At 32.5% G+C, this 17,974-nt stretch overlaps 1 protein-coding gene across 8 annotated transcripts in view; it reads left to right on the forward strand.

Moving 5' to 3' along the window:
• Nucleotides 1-17,974, forward strand: part of PTBP3 (polypyrimidine tract binding protein 3) — a 113,048-nt gene that overhangs the window by 82,261 nt on the left and 12,813 nt on the right. For all 8 annotated transcript variants that reach the window (XM_074280867.1, XM_074280871.1, XM_074280868.1 and 5 more), the window contains 5 exons: nucleotides 2,020-2,130; nucleotides 4,184-4,358; nucleotides 14,576-14,653; nucleotides 16,535-16,674; nucleotides 17,481-17,514. In XM_074280867.1, coding sequence (XP_074136968.1) covers nucleotides 2,020-2,130; nucleotides 4,184-4,358; nucleotides 14,576-14,653; nucleotides 16,535-16,674; nucleotides 17,481-17,514 — 538 coding nt within the window. The remainder of the gene's footprint in view (nucleotides 1-2,019; nucleotides 2,131-4,183; nucleotides 4,359-14,575; nucleotides 14,654-16,534; nucleotides 16,675-17,480; nucleotides 17,515-17,974) is intronic.

A 17,974-nucleotide genomic window follows, 5' to 3' on the forward strand; every position in this document is an offset into this window, starting at 1 on the left:
TTTCAGGAACTTCTTTTGATTTCTGCTGTCATTCTTATAATTTAGTCCAGTGGTCCTCAAACTTTTTAAATAGGGGGCCAGTTCACTGTCCCTCAGACTGTGGGAGGGCTGGACTATAGTAAAAACAAAAACTCACACTGTCTCCCCCCCTTAGCCCATTTGCTATAACCCGGTCGGCCACATAAACATCCTCAGCCTACTGCATCTGGCCTGCGGGCCGTAGTTTGAGAACCCCTGATTTAGGCCATGATCTTATATATAGATTATTTTGACAGCCTCCTGTTTTCCTTGTTTTCATCCCCCCTCCCCCTTTCATAGAACCTTTAGATTGTCCCCAACTGTTGCTTTTTATCATATATTCATCTGCTTAGAAACTTATAATTATTTCCTTTTTATAGAGAGTTTAGTCCTTGTATCAAAGATTTCCTTCCTAATATGGGCCCACTTTTTCTTCCTTGCCCCCATATATGGAAATTCTTCATTCCTATTACAAATTGACTGGATAATCATTAGTCCAAATCTTTCATTTTACAGATGAGGGTATTGAGTTGAAAGTGACATGTCACATAGGTTAATAAAGCAGTCAGATGTTACTGTTAACTAAATCTACCCTACCCATTTTCATTTTACTATGGTTCTCTGATTCAGTCTCTTAGATAATCTGATTTTACCAATCATGCATCTTTCCTTTGTTCTCCTTTCCCACCTCAAAACTCCTATCTCTTGTTTTGATGTACTCTTTTTCCCTCAGCTAGCCTCGTGTTCTCTAAACAAAATCCCAAACTTCCCTTTGACTCTGATATTTTCCCATAACTATCACTTTGTTTCTTTGTTCATTTTAAAATTCTTCCAGTAGTCCTGTTAAGTCTGACCCTGTCTGCCACCAGTTCTTTCAGTTCTTTTCCACTGATCCACTTTGTTGATAATTCAAGGAATGACATTCTTCTGTTTACATCCTATTGTATTTAACTATTATAGTGTTAGTTTTGTTTTTGATGCCGATGATACCTGATACTTTATGGTGCTCTTCCCTATATGTTTAATTCCTCATCTTCTCCTTAAATGTAATTATATCCTCCGGTATCCTGTTTTTGATCCTGTAACTGATTCAGAGCTTCATCTCCATAATGTCAATGGCTTGGTATCTTCACCAAGATACCATCCATGTCCTAAACTCAGCCATAGTCCAGTCAATTCATATTCTACATTCCTACCTCCAACAAACAACATTAACAACCACAACAAAAACAGAAAACAAAAAAAAACAAACCCATGCCTTTGTCTCATTGTTAATTTATGTTACTATAGGTATCTCTGTTTTTCCAGTGAATCTGCTTAGAAACTTGGAATTAACTCTTGGAATTAATTCATCCCTCTTCCCCTATTTCTGTCCCTCCCTACACATTCTTCCACCTTTATCCAGTCATTTGTTTATTGTTCTTATGTTATTCTTTTACCACTGAAACTATCATTGTTTCAGGTTGGATCCCTCTTTCATTGATGTACTACTGATCCTTTGCCAGTTTCTCTCATTTATCTCTCTTCAAATGCACACATTTGGGCATTTTTGGTCCCATAATATACACATTGTAGGTACATGGTATGTCTTTGGTAAAGTTGAAATGAATGTCAAGACATATCCCCTTTCTTGTTTCTCTTTTAGGAACAATCTGAGAAAAAAGAAAATCATAGCTGCTAATCATAAAATGCCCTCTCCCACATTCTCCTTTGCCATAATGTCACATAATCAACAGTTTCCATTGTAGTCAACCTATAATTTAGTCTTGTGTACTCTGTAATCACCAATTTTCTTTACATAAGAGCTTTAAAAATTTCTTGTCACCTTGACTATGGGTTTAATGCACCTTTGGCCAAGTTGTTACTGGAGGAAACTGTTAGTTTTAAAATAGAAAAAAATAGTGCTTTATAATTAACATCATATTCTTAAAAGATGTCTGTAAATCACAGTGTTTTTAGTATTTTTCTATAAGTTATCCAGATTTATAATTTTTCTTTCAGATTTTTTCCAAGTTTGGAACAGTCTTGAGGATTATCACCTTTACAAAGAACAATCAATTTCAGGCCTTGCTTCAGTATGCTGATCCACTGAATGCACATTATGCCAAAATGGTAATCATAACCAAAGTTCTTTAGAATAAATAAGATTAATTAAAAGGTCATTTTATTGTTTCCATTTTTATTACTAATGTCAGAATTATTTAGTATCTTCAAAATATGAAATTTGCCATTTCAGGGTTCATTGATTTGACTAAAATTGTTATTTTTGATAGTTTTCCAACATTTAAGCGTAAATATTTAAGCAAATTTTTATTTCTAAACAAATATTTTAGTTCTTGCTAAAAATTTCTTGATTTTTTTTCTCCCTCTATTTTTATTTTTTGACACATTTTTAGAAATAAGATTATATAATTTGAAGTATATAAAAAATTTGGGGGGAAAGTTTGAAGTATTTCCATTTTATACATATATATACATATATATGTATATATAATTTGAAGTACATTGTTTCATGTAGTTTGATAGAGTTGCTTAATTGTCACATTTGTTAATCTCTGATATAAATCTTTCCACTCTTATGCATAGTTGATGCTTAAAGGTTGTTGAATTGCTGCTAAAAAAGCACTATTCTAGTACGTTGAGAAGATAACTTGCATTTGATTTTTTGTCCTAAATGAATTTTATATAAACTAAGAGGAATAAGAGTAGTTAAATAAGGTAGTTTTAGGTATTCACCTATGTATATTAAGGTTTGCAGTGCTTTATATCTCATATGATATGCTGTACAATTTTCAAAAACATTTATCCTTGTGAGATATGCTTAGTGGGTAGTATGCCTTTTTTAATCTTAATATATTTTCAAAATAGTTTTATTTCAGGATGTTTCCTGAATTATTATAGAAATGTTTATATTCAACCCTGGTATTACCTAAGTTACAAGTATATCACAGATTAAAAATTCAACAACATTAATGATTTGTATTTTAATACAACATAACATCCTTCCAAAAAAGGATTGTATGTAATCAACTTAATTATAAAATGGCATGTTACATAATTGAAAGACTGCTTGTTTAAAATCAGAAAGTTTGAATCCGAAATCTAGCTCTGCTATTTAATATTTAATGATCTTTTCCAAGTTGTTGGGCCTATTTCTGTCTCAGTAAAATGAAGGGCTTAGATTAAATTCTAAAAAAGGAAAGAAAGATACAAGCATTTACTAAGCTTCTATTATGTGTAAGCACTTGAAAAATATTATCTTATTTGTTCCTTATAACAACTCTGGGAAGTAGGTGCTGCTGTTATCATTTTTCAGCTAAAGAAACTGAGGTAGTGGGGCAGCTAGGTGGCGCAGTGGATAGAAAACCAGTCCTGAAGTTAGAAGGACCTGAATTCAAATTTGGTCTCAGACACTTAATACTTCCTAGCTGGGCAAGTCATTTATCCCCAATTGTCTCAGCAAAAAAAAAAGAAAGAGTGAAACTGAGGTAGATAAAGAGGTTAAATGACTTCCCCAGTCATATTGCTAATACGTGTCTTAACACTCAGACAAATCTGAACCAGATTTGAACTTGAGTCTTCAAACTCCAGGCCTATTAACCCTATCTTTTACATCATGTAATTGCATTTTTTTCTAAGGCTTCTTCTAGTTCTGAATCCTATTAATTTTCCTTTAGGAAGTCTTGTTAATAGCTAAATCAAGTGGTATGGAGCTGTATTTGAAGGGGTCTTTAAGCTACAGAAAATCAGAGGGAGAAAAAAAGTAGCCTTTTCTCATATTTTAAGATTCCCCCATTATCCAAAGTATTTTAAAGATTCTTTGAGACAAGAAGATTCTGTGGCAGAATAATATAATTTGAACTTTATTTAATGAGCATCATTGAAATTAAGGATGAAAGTGTTTTTATCTCTGAATAGGCTTTGAACACAAAATTTCTCACACCAGATCTGGAGCTCTGTATAATATGTAATACTTCCTTTCAAGAAAGGAGAGGACTTGTAATATTTGATTAATAGATGAAGAAATTGAGCCTCACAGTAGTTGAATGGTGGCTTACAGCAAGTAAATGAAATCCACATTAAAAAAAAAAACAAACAAACAGGTTGACATATTAATTTTGTAATGCTACCCCTCAAATCAGTACCTTTTCTTCAAATCCTTTAGGCTCTGGATGGCCAGAATATCTATAATGCATGCTGCACTCTGCGAATTGATTTCTCCAAGTTAACCAGCCTTAATGTGAAGTATAATAATGACAAAAGCAGAGATTTCACTCGCCTTGACCTTCCTTCTGGTGATGGCCAGCCATCCATTGATCCTACTATGGCTGCTGCTTTTGGTAAGTAATTCTTTGCTGAATCATAAGAGAGTTGCATACTGTAATACTGGATTGATAGTTTTCTTTACCCAGTGGTCTTCCTGTCAATTTGAAATTTAAAAAAAAGAAATTAGATGAGAAAAATATTACTGATCTTTTTGAGAATGATTATCTGAAATCTTTTCTTTCATATTGTTCAAACTGGATTCATTAAAACATCTAAAAGTAAAGGGAAAAACCATATTGTCCTCCTACTAATCTCTGGAATTGATATTTCTGAGTATAGTTGGGGTTTTTAGATGAATTAATTTGATTTTCCTGTTTAAATAATTTTTGATTTTTTTTTCAAGCATCATCTTGAAATAAAGGCTTTTGTTTAAAGTAAAATCTAGCATAGTGATGCCTTTTGCTTATTAAATTTTTAAAATTTTTGTTTTATTTGAATACTTTTTTTTTTTTTTTTGCCATCAATACCTATTTTATGGATCTCATTTACTAGAGTAAATTCACTTAGGATAGCTACTTCTGTAACAAATGGTGATAGAAAATGGGATTGCAGATCAGTATCTAATATTCATATTACCCATATTCATGAACCAACATTTGTATCACAAGTATATGTCTAAGATTTTTAACTGTTGTGATAGAACCTTATTAATAAATTTAAATGTGATGTGTGTCTTAGTATTTTTTGGCAATTTCTGTATTATGTCCAGTCATTACAAAGTATAGTTTAAAAGATCCATAATTCACCAGAGGAGTATTGCTTCTTATGATATTCTGATTGAAGATAAGTTATCTATTCACAATTCTGTAAAATAAACTTTCTGTATTACTGTCATATTAATAAAATCTGAAACAAAAATTTAAGGAAAACAAGTTTTATATTATGCTTATCTTATATGTAGTAATAATTTTTTCCCCAATTATTACTTGACTGTTTTCATGGTACATGACAATACAATTAAGTGCTTGTGGATAAGGTTTATAAAGTGGTAGAGAATGACTCATTTTTGTGAACCAATTTTGGGTTGATTATAGTAATGAAAGGCAAAGAGTTGCAATTTGATGACCATAGATGATCATTAAATATTGATATTTTGTTTTGGACTGTATTTAAAGAAACCTATAGAATCATAGGTTGAATCCATTAAAGATCATGTGGTTGAAATCCCTCTTTTTATCAACAAGGTAACTTGTGTTCAAAGTAAAAACATGAAATGTCACCCAGTATTAAGCACATATTTTAAGTAGCAGAGCCTGAGTTCAAACATAGGTTTTCCAATTTATGAGTCCATTTTAGTATGTCTTAAGACACTCCTGTGTGCTTGACATTTTCCACCAGGGTATTTCCATTAGTGCAGATGCCAATACATCCATGTCTGTCTCCCTGCCTTTATTGAAAAGTAATTGTCCATGTTTTATGAGTTTGTCAAAGAAGGTCTATCCTGTTTATTTGGCATCACTTTCCACTATTCTTGATATGAGTTTACAAGTAGAGTGCTATCCCTCATTATTATTGTCTTGCTCATAATCTTTTTCTTTCCTACTTCTGTGATGACATTCTCTATTTTGTTTCTGCTTTATGATTGTAATATGTTACAGCCTGCTTAGAACCACTGAGTCCTTGTCTATTTATTGTCTTTCTGGTGACTTTCACTTTCCATTTTTCTGAGACTGTATGTCTTATGATATTGTACCATCTCTCTGGGAAAAGTTATAATTTGAAATGTTTGCTATTGTGATATTTAGGGTCTTTTTGTTTGCTTATTTGTGCTTCTAAAAATAAAAAGCAATTTGTGACTTTCTTTAATGTAGGAAGATACAAATTGCTTTTTCATGTATTGTCATTTCTCAGTTTTAAGATTTCCTTCACTTTTATTCAATTAGTTGCCATAAGGAGGAGGAGGAGGTGGTGGTGGTGGTGTTCATGGTGTGTGTGACTTTGAAATGGTGGGAGAATAAACATTTATTTTAGATGATATTTTGCATTTTAGTAACATTAAAATATCACAAAAAATTTGCTGTTCCTCAGTAGGTAGGAGGGCATTCTTTTTTTCTCTGTGGTAAATATGTGCTAAATGTGACAGGCATGAGTTTCATCTTTATCCATTCCTGTGGGATACTCTTAGAGCATATAGCATGTTTCTTGATAACTTAGTCATTTTAATAGATTCAAGAAGCTTTAGACTTGATTAGAAAATTTGAACTGTAAAATTATAAAGTCTACATAGTCTACAAAGAGGCTATAGTGAAACATGAATTAGAATTACAGAATCACAAAATTTTAGATTTGGAAAGAAACATAGAAATCATCTGGCCTATTGTCCTCATTTTAGAGATAAGGAGTTCAAATCTCAGAGGGGCAATGGATTGTACACAGTCACACAGTAAGTGGCAGATTATAGATATTAATCTATATCTTTTGATTCCAAACATGTCCAGTACTCATTTCACTGTATTACATTTCACCTCAAAGTGAAGATATTTTTTGTTCAAATCCTTACCAGTCCACAGTGATATTTTCCTCCTTCAAAAGCATAGCACTATCTAGATAGTTATTTTTGAGATTTGATTAATCTCCCAGCTTTGAGGTGAATAAACACTTGGGTGCAAATCCCACCTATGGCATTTACTCCTGTGAGTCATTTAATCTTTCCAAGAGTATTTCCCTATCTGTAAAATGAGGACATCTGTAGTACTTTTCTTTTTGTAATAATGTAATGTTGAAATGAGATAGAATATAAGATCCTCAGAATCAGTGTTTTTCATTTTGCTCCTATACAATATTGTCACGTCTTATGTGCATTGTACTTGATATAATTAAATTGTATATGGAGATAGTAAACTCATGAGACAGACAGACAGATATTCAGTGATACCTCAATATGAGATGGGTGATAAGAACCTGCTTCCCTCTGATGGTATTTGCTCATTTCTTATCATGTGAGCATCTTGAGTGATTATGATTGTAGAATCTTCTCTTCACTGTGCCCACAGAATAATAAGCAGTCTGTTCAATCAATAGAAACTGGTTGACCTGCTTGGGAATATCCGGGAAAGAGCCTTTTTATTATTTCTGATCAGTTAAAAAAGTCTCTGCTATGATATCTTTGACTTTCTTTGTACCTTCTCACATGGTGAAGAAGAATTAGCTATATGATGTAATGATTTAGTAGACTTTCAGTAATATCTCTCCCCTCATCTATTTTTCTGTGAGTTAAAGTCTTTGCCTATTTTTTTTCCTCTATTTAAATCTTAGTTTCCATATCTCTTCTGATAACAACTTTGTTGAGGAAAAATAAAATTTTCATTAACCTGTTTTCCTAGAAACCATCTCAGAACCAGTCCCTTTCTCGCTTCAAATATTAAAGATACTGTTTATTTTATTTAAAGGGTTTTCAAGGCTAGTTCATTTCTGTCTTGGGGACTATCATCAATTTGTATTTTTCAGGGTTTTATTATTGCCCAGAAACAGCATGGTGTGATAGGTAGTGACCTAGAAGGTTATTTAGTCATTGAGTCAATAAACATTTCTAAGTGTCTACTATATGCCTACTATGTGCCAGACATTGTGCTAAGTTAAAACACCTAAAAGCAAATATCTTAGTTCTTAATGAGTTCACAGTCTTGGTGGCTCTAGATGTAGAGAAAAACTTCTCGTTTTTAGAAAGAATATTGTTTGTGCTATTTCATTGGAGAATCTATTGGTATCCCATGAGGGTTGATCTCAGGTTCACTCTGTCAGTTTCAGCTCTGAATTTCTAGATTTGCAATGGAATATAAATCTGTGGAATAACAGTATTGAGAGAGTGAAGTATCCATTTCCCCCTCTGATGTTCAAATCCATGTGGAAATTTGTTTTTACACACACACACACACACACACACACACACACACACAAAATTATCTTTTTTAGTACAATTTCATTTCTAAATCCCCCTTTCAGGAAGTCATATTCTATCACCTATATGTTGGTATATCCCAGCTCTCTGTCATGGGTCCTCTTGTTCTCATTTGCTCTCTAATTTCAATTATCTCTATGAAAATCCTGAACTTGGGGAACTTAGTTCCAAATGCCAGTTCTGCCACTTATTTTCCTTGTGACCATGCAAAAATCATTTAATTATACTTCACTTTCCTCATTTGTGAAATGCAAGACTTAGATCTGAGTTCTTTGTTTAACATTCAATCGCCTGGTTCCTGTGCCTCACTTTTTTGCTTATAACATTTTTAAAAAATATGTATTTTTTAAAGTTTTGAGTCCCAAATTTTTTTTACCTTCCTTTCTTCTTACATCCCTTTTCTCCCATCCCTGAGATCATAAACAATTAGATGCAGGTTTTATACATGTGCAGTCATATAAAACATTTCCATATTAGCCATTTTGTTCAAGAAAACTAAAAAAAAAAAAAAAAAAAAAAAAAAATGGGAGAGTGAGAAAACTAGCATGTTTTAGTCCATATTCAGACAACATTAGTTCTTTCTGTGGAAACAGATATGCTTTATCATTAGGCCTTTGGGATTGTCTTGGATCATTGTATTGCTGAAAATAGAGATAAAACAGTTCTTTATTGTACAATATTATTATTAATATATACAACATTCTCCTGATTTTGTTCACTTCACTTTGCCTCAGTTCATGTAAATCTTTTAATTTTCCTGAAATCCATCTGCTTGTCATTTCTTATAGCACAATAATATTCCATCCACAACACAACCTGCTTAGCCATTCCCCATTTTGATTTCCAATTCCTAGCCACCACAAAAAATCTGCTATAAATATTTTTATACAAATAGATCCTTTTCTTCCTACCCCACCCTCCCCTTTTTAGATTCTTGGATCAAAAAATGTGTTCATTTTTATAGGACTTTGGGCATAGGTTCTAGATTGCTTTCCAGAGTGGTTGGATCAGTTCACAACTTCACCAGCAGTACATTAGTGTCCCAGTTTTCCCACAAGTCCAAAATTTAGCATATTCTTTCTTTTTCTTTTTTTTTTGGGGGGGTGGTCATATTAGCTGATCTGATAGGTGTGAGATGGTACCTCAGAAGCCAGAAAGTTTTTAAGAGCATATTATATGCCAGTCTCTTATACTGAGAACTGTGAATACAAGGACAAATCCTTACAAGGAGTTTGTGTTCAAATTCAGGAAACAGAAAATACATATACAATATAAATAAAAAGTTAATAAATACAGTTATACACAAAGTAAATATATCAGCTCATAAAGCATCAAAAATTTACAAACCACCTTCTCATAATTCTGTTCGTCTGGTAGCAAGCTCCTAGAATGGAATATTCTTTCCTGGAATGAAATATTGTTTCCTGTTTCTTAAGTAGACAATTATACTTAAATCATGTGTGCCAAAATTTGGTCTAAGTCTCTGATTTTATCATTTTGGGTTATTCCCAACATGGAAACTCAGAATAAACATAAACTCAGGAATTGCCTGAGTCATTCAATGCACATGGTTCCATAGCTAGGTAGTGTCAGAAGTGAGACTAAACCCACTTGACCCCACAGCCAATCCTCTAAGCACTATCTTATTTCCTCTTATGTCAAAATTTACATATAATAGTTGGCCTCTTATTTCCAGTCTCTTCCTATTTGCTTCAGTTTATAAAACAAAATAACCTACCCTCAGGCATTTAGTTGCACTGATTCTGGATTTGCAATTATACTGGCAATAGGCCCAACAGGAAAATTCTCTCTTGTACCTATTCCTTAGAAGGTTCCATTGGCCAGAGTAGTAGGAATTGAAACCCAGGATATGGAAGGATCTTAGAAAATGCAATTTTTCCAGGAAGTATTTTCATGTTTTGTCTCCATCTCCATGAAAATTGGGATGGCAAAGGCACTAGAAGTCGTTATGTGAGTCAAGTGTGAGTCAAGCACCTTACCAGGACTTTAAAATTGTGTTAAAAATTTAAACATGTCAGTACTTGTGAGTAGGAACTCTTTTATTCTTTGTATTTGTATCTCCATCTCCAGTCTCATATAGTTCCTGACAAATAGGTGCGATGAATGGGAACTGGACTCTGAACTCTTTCTTCTGAATAGATAAAAGTAAAGGGGGATCATCAGTCTGTGTGATTAGAAAAAGGTTTCAAGTTGGGGGAGTGTCTGGTCTGTCTTAGCTATTCTTCTGTGGGGGACTATTTTTATGGCACTGGTCAATATTAGTCTTAATTATATTATTTGATAATTATCAAAATTAGTCATTTTGTACAAGAAGTCTCTCCCCCCCCCCCCCCAAAAAAAAAAAAAAAGAAAGTGGAAAAAAAACATGCTTAAGCTACCACCTTTTATAACTCCCTGCCCTTCTCATTGCTCAGTGAGATCAACATTGCTCTTCTGGGAAGATTAAGGCTTCAGTTCTTATGGTTCCCCATATAAACATTATTTTTAAAAGAGAAGGAATTTCTTTCCCTTCCTACTAATATATTTCACAGTGGCTGTTATAAAATAGTGTAAAATAGATACACACACACACACACACACACACACACACACACACACACACACTTTAAAACACTTTAAAAGCTATGAAGTATTAATATAAATTTAAAATCATGTATTTATTAGCTATTAATATTTGGGCTAATTTTGTTGCTATATTTTATGAAATCTTTACTTCCTACTTAAACTTACATTTTTGCTGTATTATAAATATCTAGATGCAATAATTTTCATTTAGGGAATTAATTATTTAAAAGAGACTATGTAATTAGGGAGAAATGTATATTTAACAGCCTTCATGAATAATAGACATAGTTTTTAGTCATTTCTGTCTCAGAAGGGATTTCTGTCTAGGATATATTTTAATCAGCATACAAACTTTCTGGCTAATTGATTTCTTAGCAAGTGAATCTAGACCAAATCTTAAAGTATGTGAAAGCACTAAATGACTTCCTTCTTCCATATGTATAATACTTTTTTAATATAGAAATTTTTCATTTCTATTCCACATGGAAAATAATTATAATTTAAAATTTTTGAAATTCTAAGTTTTATGGTTCATATATATCTTATTTTCACATTTCAAATTCAGTTGTTGATCTTTAGGATGCTAAATATTCTGGAGGAAGGATTCACCAGTGATATCACATATTTGTTAAAGATCAAGTGATTGCCACTTATTGTTCTTAGTTGTCTTGCATTTTTAGAAATCTGAATAAATTCTTAATCTTTGACAAGTAGATTTAAGGTAGGTTTTTTATTGTTAAACAAAATCAGTGTCATTTTTAAAAAATTAATTTTATAATTATAAAATTTTTGACAGTATATATGCATGAGTAATTTTTTAATAACATTAACCCTTGTATTCATTTTTCCAAATTTTCCTCTCCCTCCCTCTACTCTCTCCCCTAGATGACAGGCAATCCCATACATTTTACATGTGTTACAGTATAACCTAGATACAATATATGTGTGTAAATCCAATTTTCTTGTTGCACGTTAAGTATTGGATTCCGAAGGTATAAGTAACCTGGGTAGATAGACAGTAGTGCTAACAGTTTACATTCAATTCCCAGTGTTCCTTCTCTGGGTGTAGTTGTTTCTGTCCAACATTGATCAGCTGGAAGTGAGTTGGATCTTCTTTATGTTGAAGATATCCACTTCCATCAGAATACATCTTCATACAGTATTGTTGTTGAAGTGTATAGTGATCTTCTGGTTCTGCTCATTTCACTCAGCATCAGTTGATGCAAGTCTCTCCAAGCCTTTCTGAATTCATCCTGCTGGTCATTTCTTACAGAGCAATAATATTCCATAACCTTCATATACCATAATTTACCCAACCATTCTCCAATTGATGGGCATCCATTCATCTTCCAGTTTCTAGCCACTACGAAAAGACCTGCTACAAACATTTTGTCACACACAGGTCCCTTTCCCCTCTTTAGTATTTCTTTGGGATATAAACCCAGTAGTAGCACTGCTGGATCAAAGGGTATACACAGTTTGATAACTTTTTGGGCGTAATTCCAAATTGAATCAGTGTCATTCTTTAGGGTTAAGTGCTCTGAAAAGAAGGCACTGGTAAGATAAAAAGTTTGAAGTATCTTTTTTTTTTAGAGAATGGGGTTAGAAAGAAACCCCAAACTACAAATAGGTGCAGTGGATAGAGTGCCAGACCTATATCAGAAAGACTCATTTTCCTAGGTTCAAATTTGGCTTCAGATATTTTTCTAGCTGCATGACTTAACAAGTCACTTAACCCTGTCTGCCTCAGTTTTCTTATCTGTAACATGAACTGGAGAAGAAAATAGTAAACTGTTCCAGTATCTTTGCTAAAAAACAAAACAGAACAAAACAAAACCACCCAACTAGAGTCAATAAGAGTTGTACATAATTAAAATGACTGAAGAACAAAAATTGTGATTTTAAAGAGACCTAATTATAGTATAAAAGAGATCTTTGAATGTAGCTGCTATCATTTCTTGTGAATTCTTGCTCACTTGATGATTGTTCTAACCAAAGTGCCCAGGATTCTAGTGGTATACCATAAGATGCCTGTCATGCCTTCTATTCTCCTTATAGGTATTCTTTGCCATCATCCTGTGTTTTCTGCTTTGCTCATTGAGCCTAGCATTCCTAAAATTGTTTTAAAGACTCATTTAAAGGTCCCATAGCAGGTAGCATATTAAAACACATAAAGATCAGACTCTAGAAGGACTTCATTTCAGCTCCTGTCTCATGCTAGTTATTTGAAATTGGTCAATTCATTTGATTGACTTGAACTATGGCAACTTATCAAATATTAGATTATAGGAAAGTATTAAATTGTATTACTAGAAGGAATCTCATGCATGAGACTTCTTTTCACGTGTGAAATCATGGATCGGGGGTTGGGGGGTGGGGTGGGGGAAGAAATGAAGCAGATTAGAAGCTAGCATGTCATATTTGGGAAAGATGTTTCCTTTTCTTTAAAGAAATTAATTGTTAGAGTGATTCGGAGATATGGTCCATGAAGGTTTCAAAAAAACAATTAAGGGGGAAAAGCCATCAATCAGTTTGTTATTTATTCACTAATATACTGGGAAGGGTCGTAGGTATCTTTTAAACTTAAAATTTTTGCTTTATTAGTATTACTTTTATTTGAAAATTTGTTTCATCTGCATTTTTATGGATATAATTTCTTTTTAAAGAAATCTTACATCCTAAAAAGAAGAAAATAAATCAAGACAATTGCCTTAGTTTGGAGTTCTCGTTGTTTTGGTTTAAATAAGAACAATAATAGTTAATATATCTTGCTTTAAGAATATCCTCTCATTTGATGGTCATAACTCTACGAAGTAGGTGTTATTATTAATACCCCATTTAAAGACGACAAAACTGAATCCAAGAGAAGTTAAATGACTTGCCCAAGGTTACACAGCTACTTTAGTATCTGAGAAAGTTCAAGTCTCTCTAATGCCATTGTTAGTATTTATTGTCTTCACTGTGCCACCCGTCAGCCTTTTTTGCAGATAAATAACAGAAAGACCCAGATCCTTGGCATCTATATCTTTGTTTTTTTTTTCCTATTCAAGAGAAAAATATTTCTAATTTTGTGATGTGTTGTATTTTTATGGAAGTTTGGGGGAAATTATTTTTGATCTATATTGATAAAGGCGCGGTTCTTTTTAAAATATTGTCCAGGTGTTAAAAACTTTTCTTTAAATAATTGTATGGTTCACAGAAATAAAGTTGCCACAGACAATTTTATATTTATAGCTTCATATCTTTATAATATTTCTCCTTTCCAATACTCCCCCTTTCCTCCATCCTTTTCTTTAACTCTTTTATTAAGCCATTGCTAACTATCAAAATTCCCTCTCTTTTAACTCATGTAACATCTGGATCGTTCCTCTCCTTTGGCATTCAGTAAATAGTTTTATATATATGTATATATTGCTTTTATTATTTCCTCTTACTTAGTCTGTCTTTCCAAATAAAGTATAAATTTAGCTGAATTAAAATAGTAATGACTCTGACACAAATCATACAGTTTTCTCCACCTGGCAGTTAAGTTGGTTAGCTCCATTAGAAAGGCTTTAACTATAGCAATGCCTTTAGTAATAGCAGCCACTTATTTGAGCAGATTCTTCATAAATTGTGTTTATAAGTTGAGGAACTAGATATGTAACAAATGACAGAACAGTAGATTGGCATTGTTTTATAATATTTTTGCCAGTAGATTCATTTGTTGAAGGTATTATATTTGATTTTGTTGTTTTCTTCCATTAGGTGCACCCGGTATAATTTCCTCACCGTATGCAGGGGCTGCTGGATTTGCCCCAGCCATTGGATTTCCTCAAGCTACAGGTAACTTTATTCTTGAATTCATATCAATATAAAGATAGGTGTACAAATTAAGTTATGGGAAATATGCTGCAGTTAACCTTATTGTATGTATTCACATTTGCTATTTATAATCATTGTATTTAACTTGTTTCTGCCCACACATAGTTTGAAACTAGAGTTCTTCTTGCTTCATTGTTGTCTTCCAGCAGTTTCCAGGACCTTTCATTCAGATTCTGGGTGGTAGGAGCTGATAAATCAGCTTTAGGAAAAGATCAGATTAGCACAGATAAGGATTGACTATTGACTGTAGTTTCTATGAATGTTTATATAATAGTTCTGTAAGAATTATAGCATTGGAAAACTGTTTCTTTTGGTAGATTTGGAAAGAAATGTACAAGTGCTTAACACTTTTTTGAGGGAATATTTTCCCCTCTAGTCATTATCATTTGGTGAGAGAGATTTCTTGGTCACTTAATACTTGTTTTATACTTCCCAAATATCATATATTAGAAGTCCCAATTTTAGGAGAAATGAAGTTAATTCACTTCTCCTCCTTTCTCCCCATGTGCTTAAAAATGATGCTAATAGGTTGCCTTATGTTAGGATTGATGATCTTTAATCTTAACTAGGTGAAGTGTATGGTGTTCTACACGTTTCTTAAGTTGCTGTTATTTCTCAACAGTTGTGATATTTGTTCTTTCTTTAAATAGTTAAATAGAGTTTTTCTATAGTGTGGCCAAATCTAAAGTTATTTCTATCATTGGGCTTTTTGTACAGCTATTGAAAGGTACAATCTTTAAATCATTTCAGACACACAGCCCTTCATTTCCTGACCACTGTTAAAGTTGCTTAATATCTTTCATGCCTTTTCCTTTCATTTATGAGAGGTTTGGTCCTTGGGATTCAGACTTTTTAGCAAAGAAGAGTGAATTTTATTTTTTGATTTTATATTTTTATTAAGCAAACTTATCCTATAAAAATAAAGTATTGTTGATTCTTTGTAAATCTTTTAGTAGTTGTAATTGATGGTTTGGTTTGATGAAAATTATACTTGAGAAAATTATGAATTGGGAATAAGTAATTTATTAAAGGAAATTTTGAAATGAAAGCATTTTGCATTTAGTGCTAATAAATAGTCTTTTTACGTTGTGAATACTAAGGCAAAAAAAAGCAAAGGAACAAAATTCTGGGATTTAAATTACAAGATTGGAAATTTTAAGCTTATTATTGGAGTAAGCAATCCTCTTTTTATTTAAGTTTATTAAAGAGACTGGATAAGTTTTTATATCTTTCTCCTACATAATACAATGAATCTTTCTCTGAGGCAGTTGTGTCTCTCACTTAGAAGAAAATATTAGGTCTACCCAATAGCAAGTTACTTTCTGATACCTCCTATGCTTTGAACACATCTTCTTCTCATCTCTCTCCATCTGTTGAAATCCTTTTACTTTAAGAGCTAGTTAAGGCGCCACTGCTTTCAGGAAATGTTCTCTGCTTTACGCACACGTATAGATGCCTACAAACCCACTTTGGGCAAGATCTGAAAGTGATCTCTTGCTCCTTTTAATTTTTTAGTGTACTTTTAAGGTTCTCTTCTCTTATGTCTCTGTTACATTCCACCTTTTTCTGGTATCATGTCTATTCCCCTGAGCAGATGATTAGCTCCTTCAGGTTAGGGATTTATATACTGAAATACAGAAATGTTTGTTCTATGAGGTAACTGCATAAGGCATGGCCCCCAGCTATATGGGAAAAAATGAATAAGTGATGACATTGGTAAGACCTTTTTGTTTGTTTGTTTCCTTCTTCCCTCCCTTCTTCCCTTTTTCCTTTCTTTCTATATAAACTATTAATTGCTCCTGATAACTAGAAAAATGAAATGTATCTGATACTTTTGTAAAGGTCTTTCAGTTCCAGCTGTTCCTGGAGCTCTTGGTCCTTTAACCATCACAACCTCTGCTGTCACTGGAAGAATGGCAATTCCTGGGGTTCCTGGTGTACCCGGAAATTCTGTTCTGCTTGTCAGCAACCTCAATCCTGATGTGAGTTGAAAAGCATTATATGTAAGAAATTCAAGAAGTGTGATAACTTGTGTATATATAAATATATTCTTCAATTTTTTATTTTTAAAAGCAGCCATTGTCAAAGCTAATATGGTTTTTTTTCCCCCTCAACTTAGCTAGCCTAGTTTTTTGGCTTTGATTTAAAGACTATACCATTTCAAAGCATATTTACTTTAATAGAACCTTTCAAGAGTTCATGTTCTGATGATGTGTTAAATAGTCAACTCCAGACCTTGATAAAATCAACATAAGGGTAGGCAGATGGGAATATAAATCATAGTTGATGAAGCTATGTTTTTATCTTTTAAGATTTGGTTCCAAAATAATTCTTTGTGTTTGAAAATAAATTCACATAAAATATATCCATTTATTAGAAGCTGTTAATCAGTATCTAAACAACTGTTGAAATTTAATAGGGTCTTGTTTGTTAGAGCTTTCCCCCCCATTCATTCACAGTTAGACTTAAAATTTGCATGCAGTTGAAATTTTGTAAAATGGTTTTATTTTGCAGTATGTTAGAGCCATGTTACATTATTCCAAAATTGAAAATTTGTTTCAAGAAAAAATTTTCTCAGTAATAATGAGATTCTTGAAAGTTTGTTATTATAACAGTGGCTTAGGTAAGCATGAAGGATTTTGGAGACTACCTTATTGTTTTGCTGTTTTATTTTACACTCACATAAATTTTGGCAGATCTTAAATAACCTCTTTATTTCCATTTGAGGGACTGAAAAAAATAAAGCTTGCATTTTTGGTTTTTTTCCCCCTCCTTTTCTTAAAAACAGGCTATCACACCACATGGACTTTTTATCCTATTTGGTAAGTTCATTTTTATTACTTATAATAATAAAACTTAAAAAGAGAAATTTGTACTAGCATCATCACTCACTTGTTTGAAAAGCTGAATTTATCTTTTAAGGCCTTCAGTCTTTAAAAAAAAAAAAAGGTAAGCATGAATTTGTTTTAATTTCAAGGGCATCTGCTAAGATTGTTGAGAATCTACTGACATGAAGAAGAAAACTTACAGTAGAAATAGTAGAATACTATTGTTTTTGAAAGTACAGTAGAAACAGTAGAATTTTTAAAATTTTTATTTAGCCAGGGTTAAGCATTTACTGTTTTATAACTTTTTATAGTAATTTTTAGTACCTAGCATATATAGTAGTGTTTTATTTTATTTAAAGTTTTCAGTTTCTTGGAAATAGAATTGAAGTGGATGACATTTTAAAATTCTGTTGTAGATGACTAGTTAGATAAATTTAAATTAAATATTCTTGTC

The sequence above is a fragment of the Sminthopsis crassicaudata genome, chromosome 1 (genome assembly GCF_048593235.1).
Source record: "Sminthopsis crassicaudata isolate SCR6 chromosome 1, ASM4859323v1, whole genome shotgun sequence".
NCBI classification, from domain to species: Eukaryota; Metazoa; Chordata; class Mammalia; order Dasyuromorphia; family Dasyuridae; genus Sminthopsis; species Sminthopsis crassicaudata.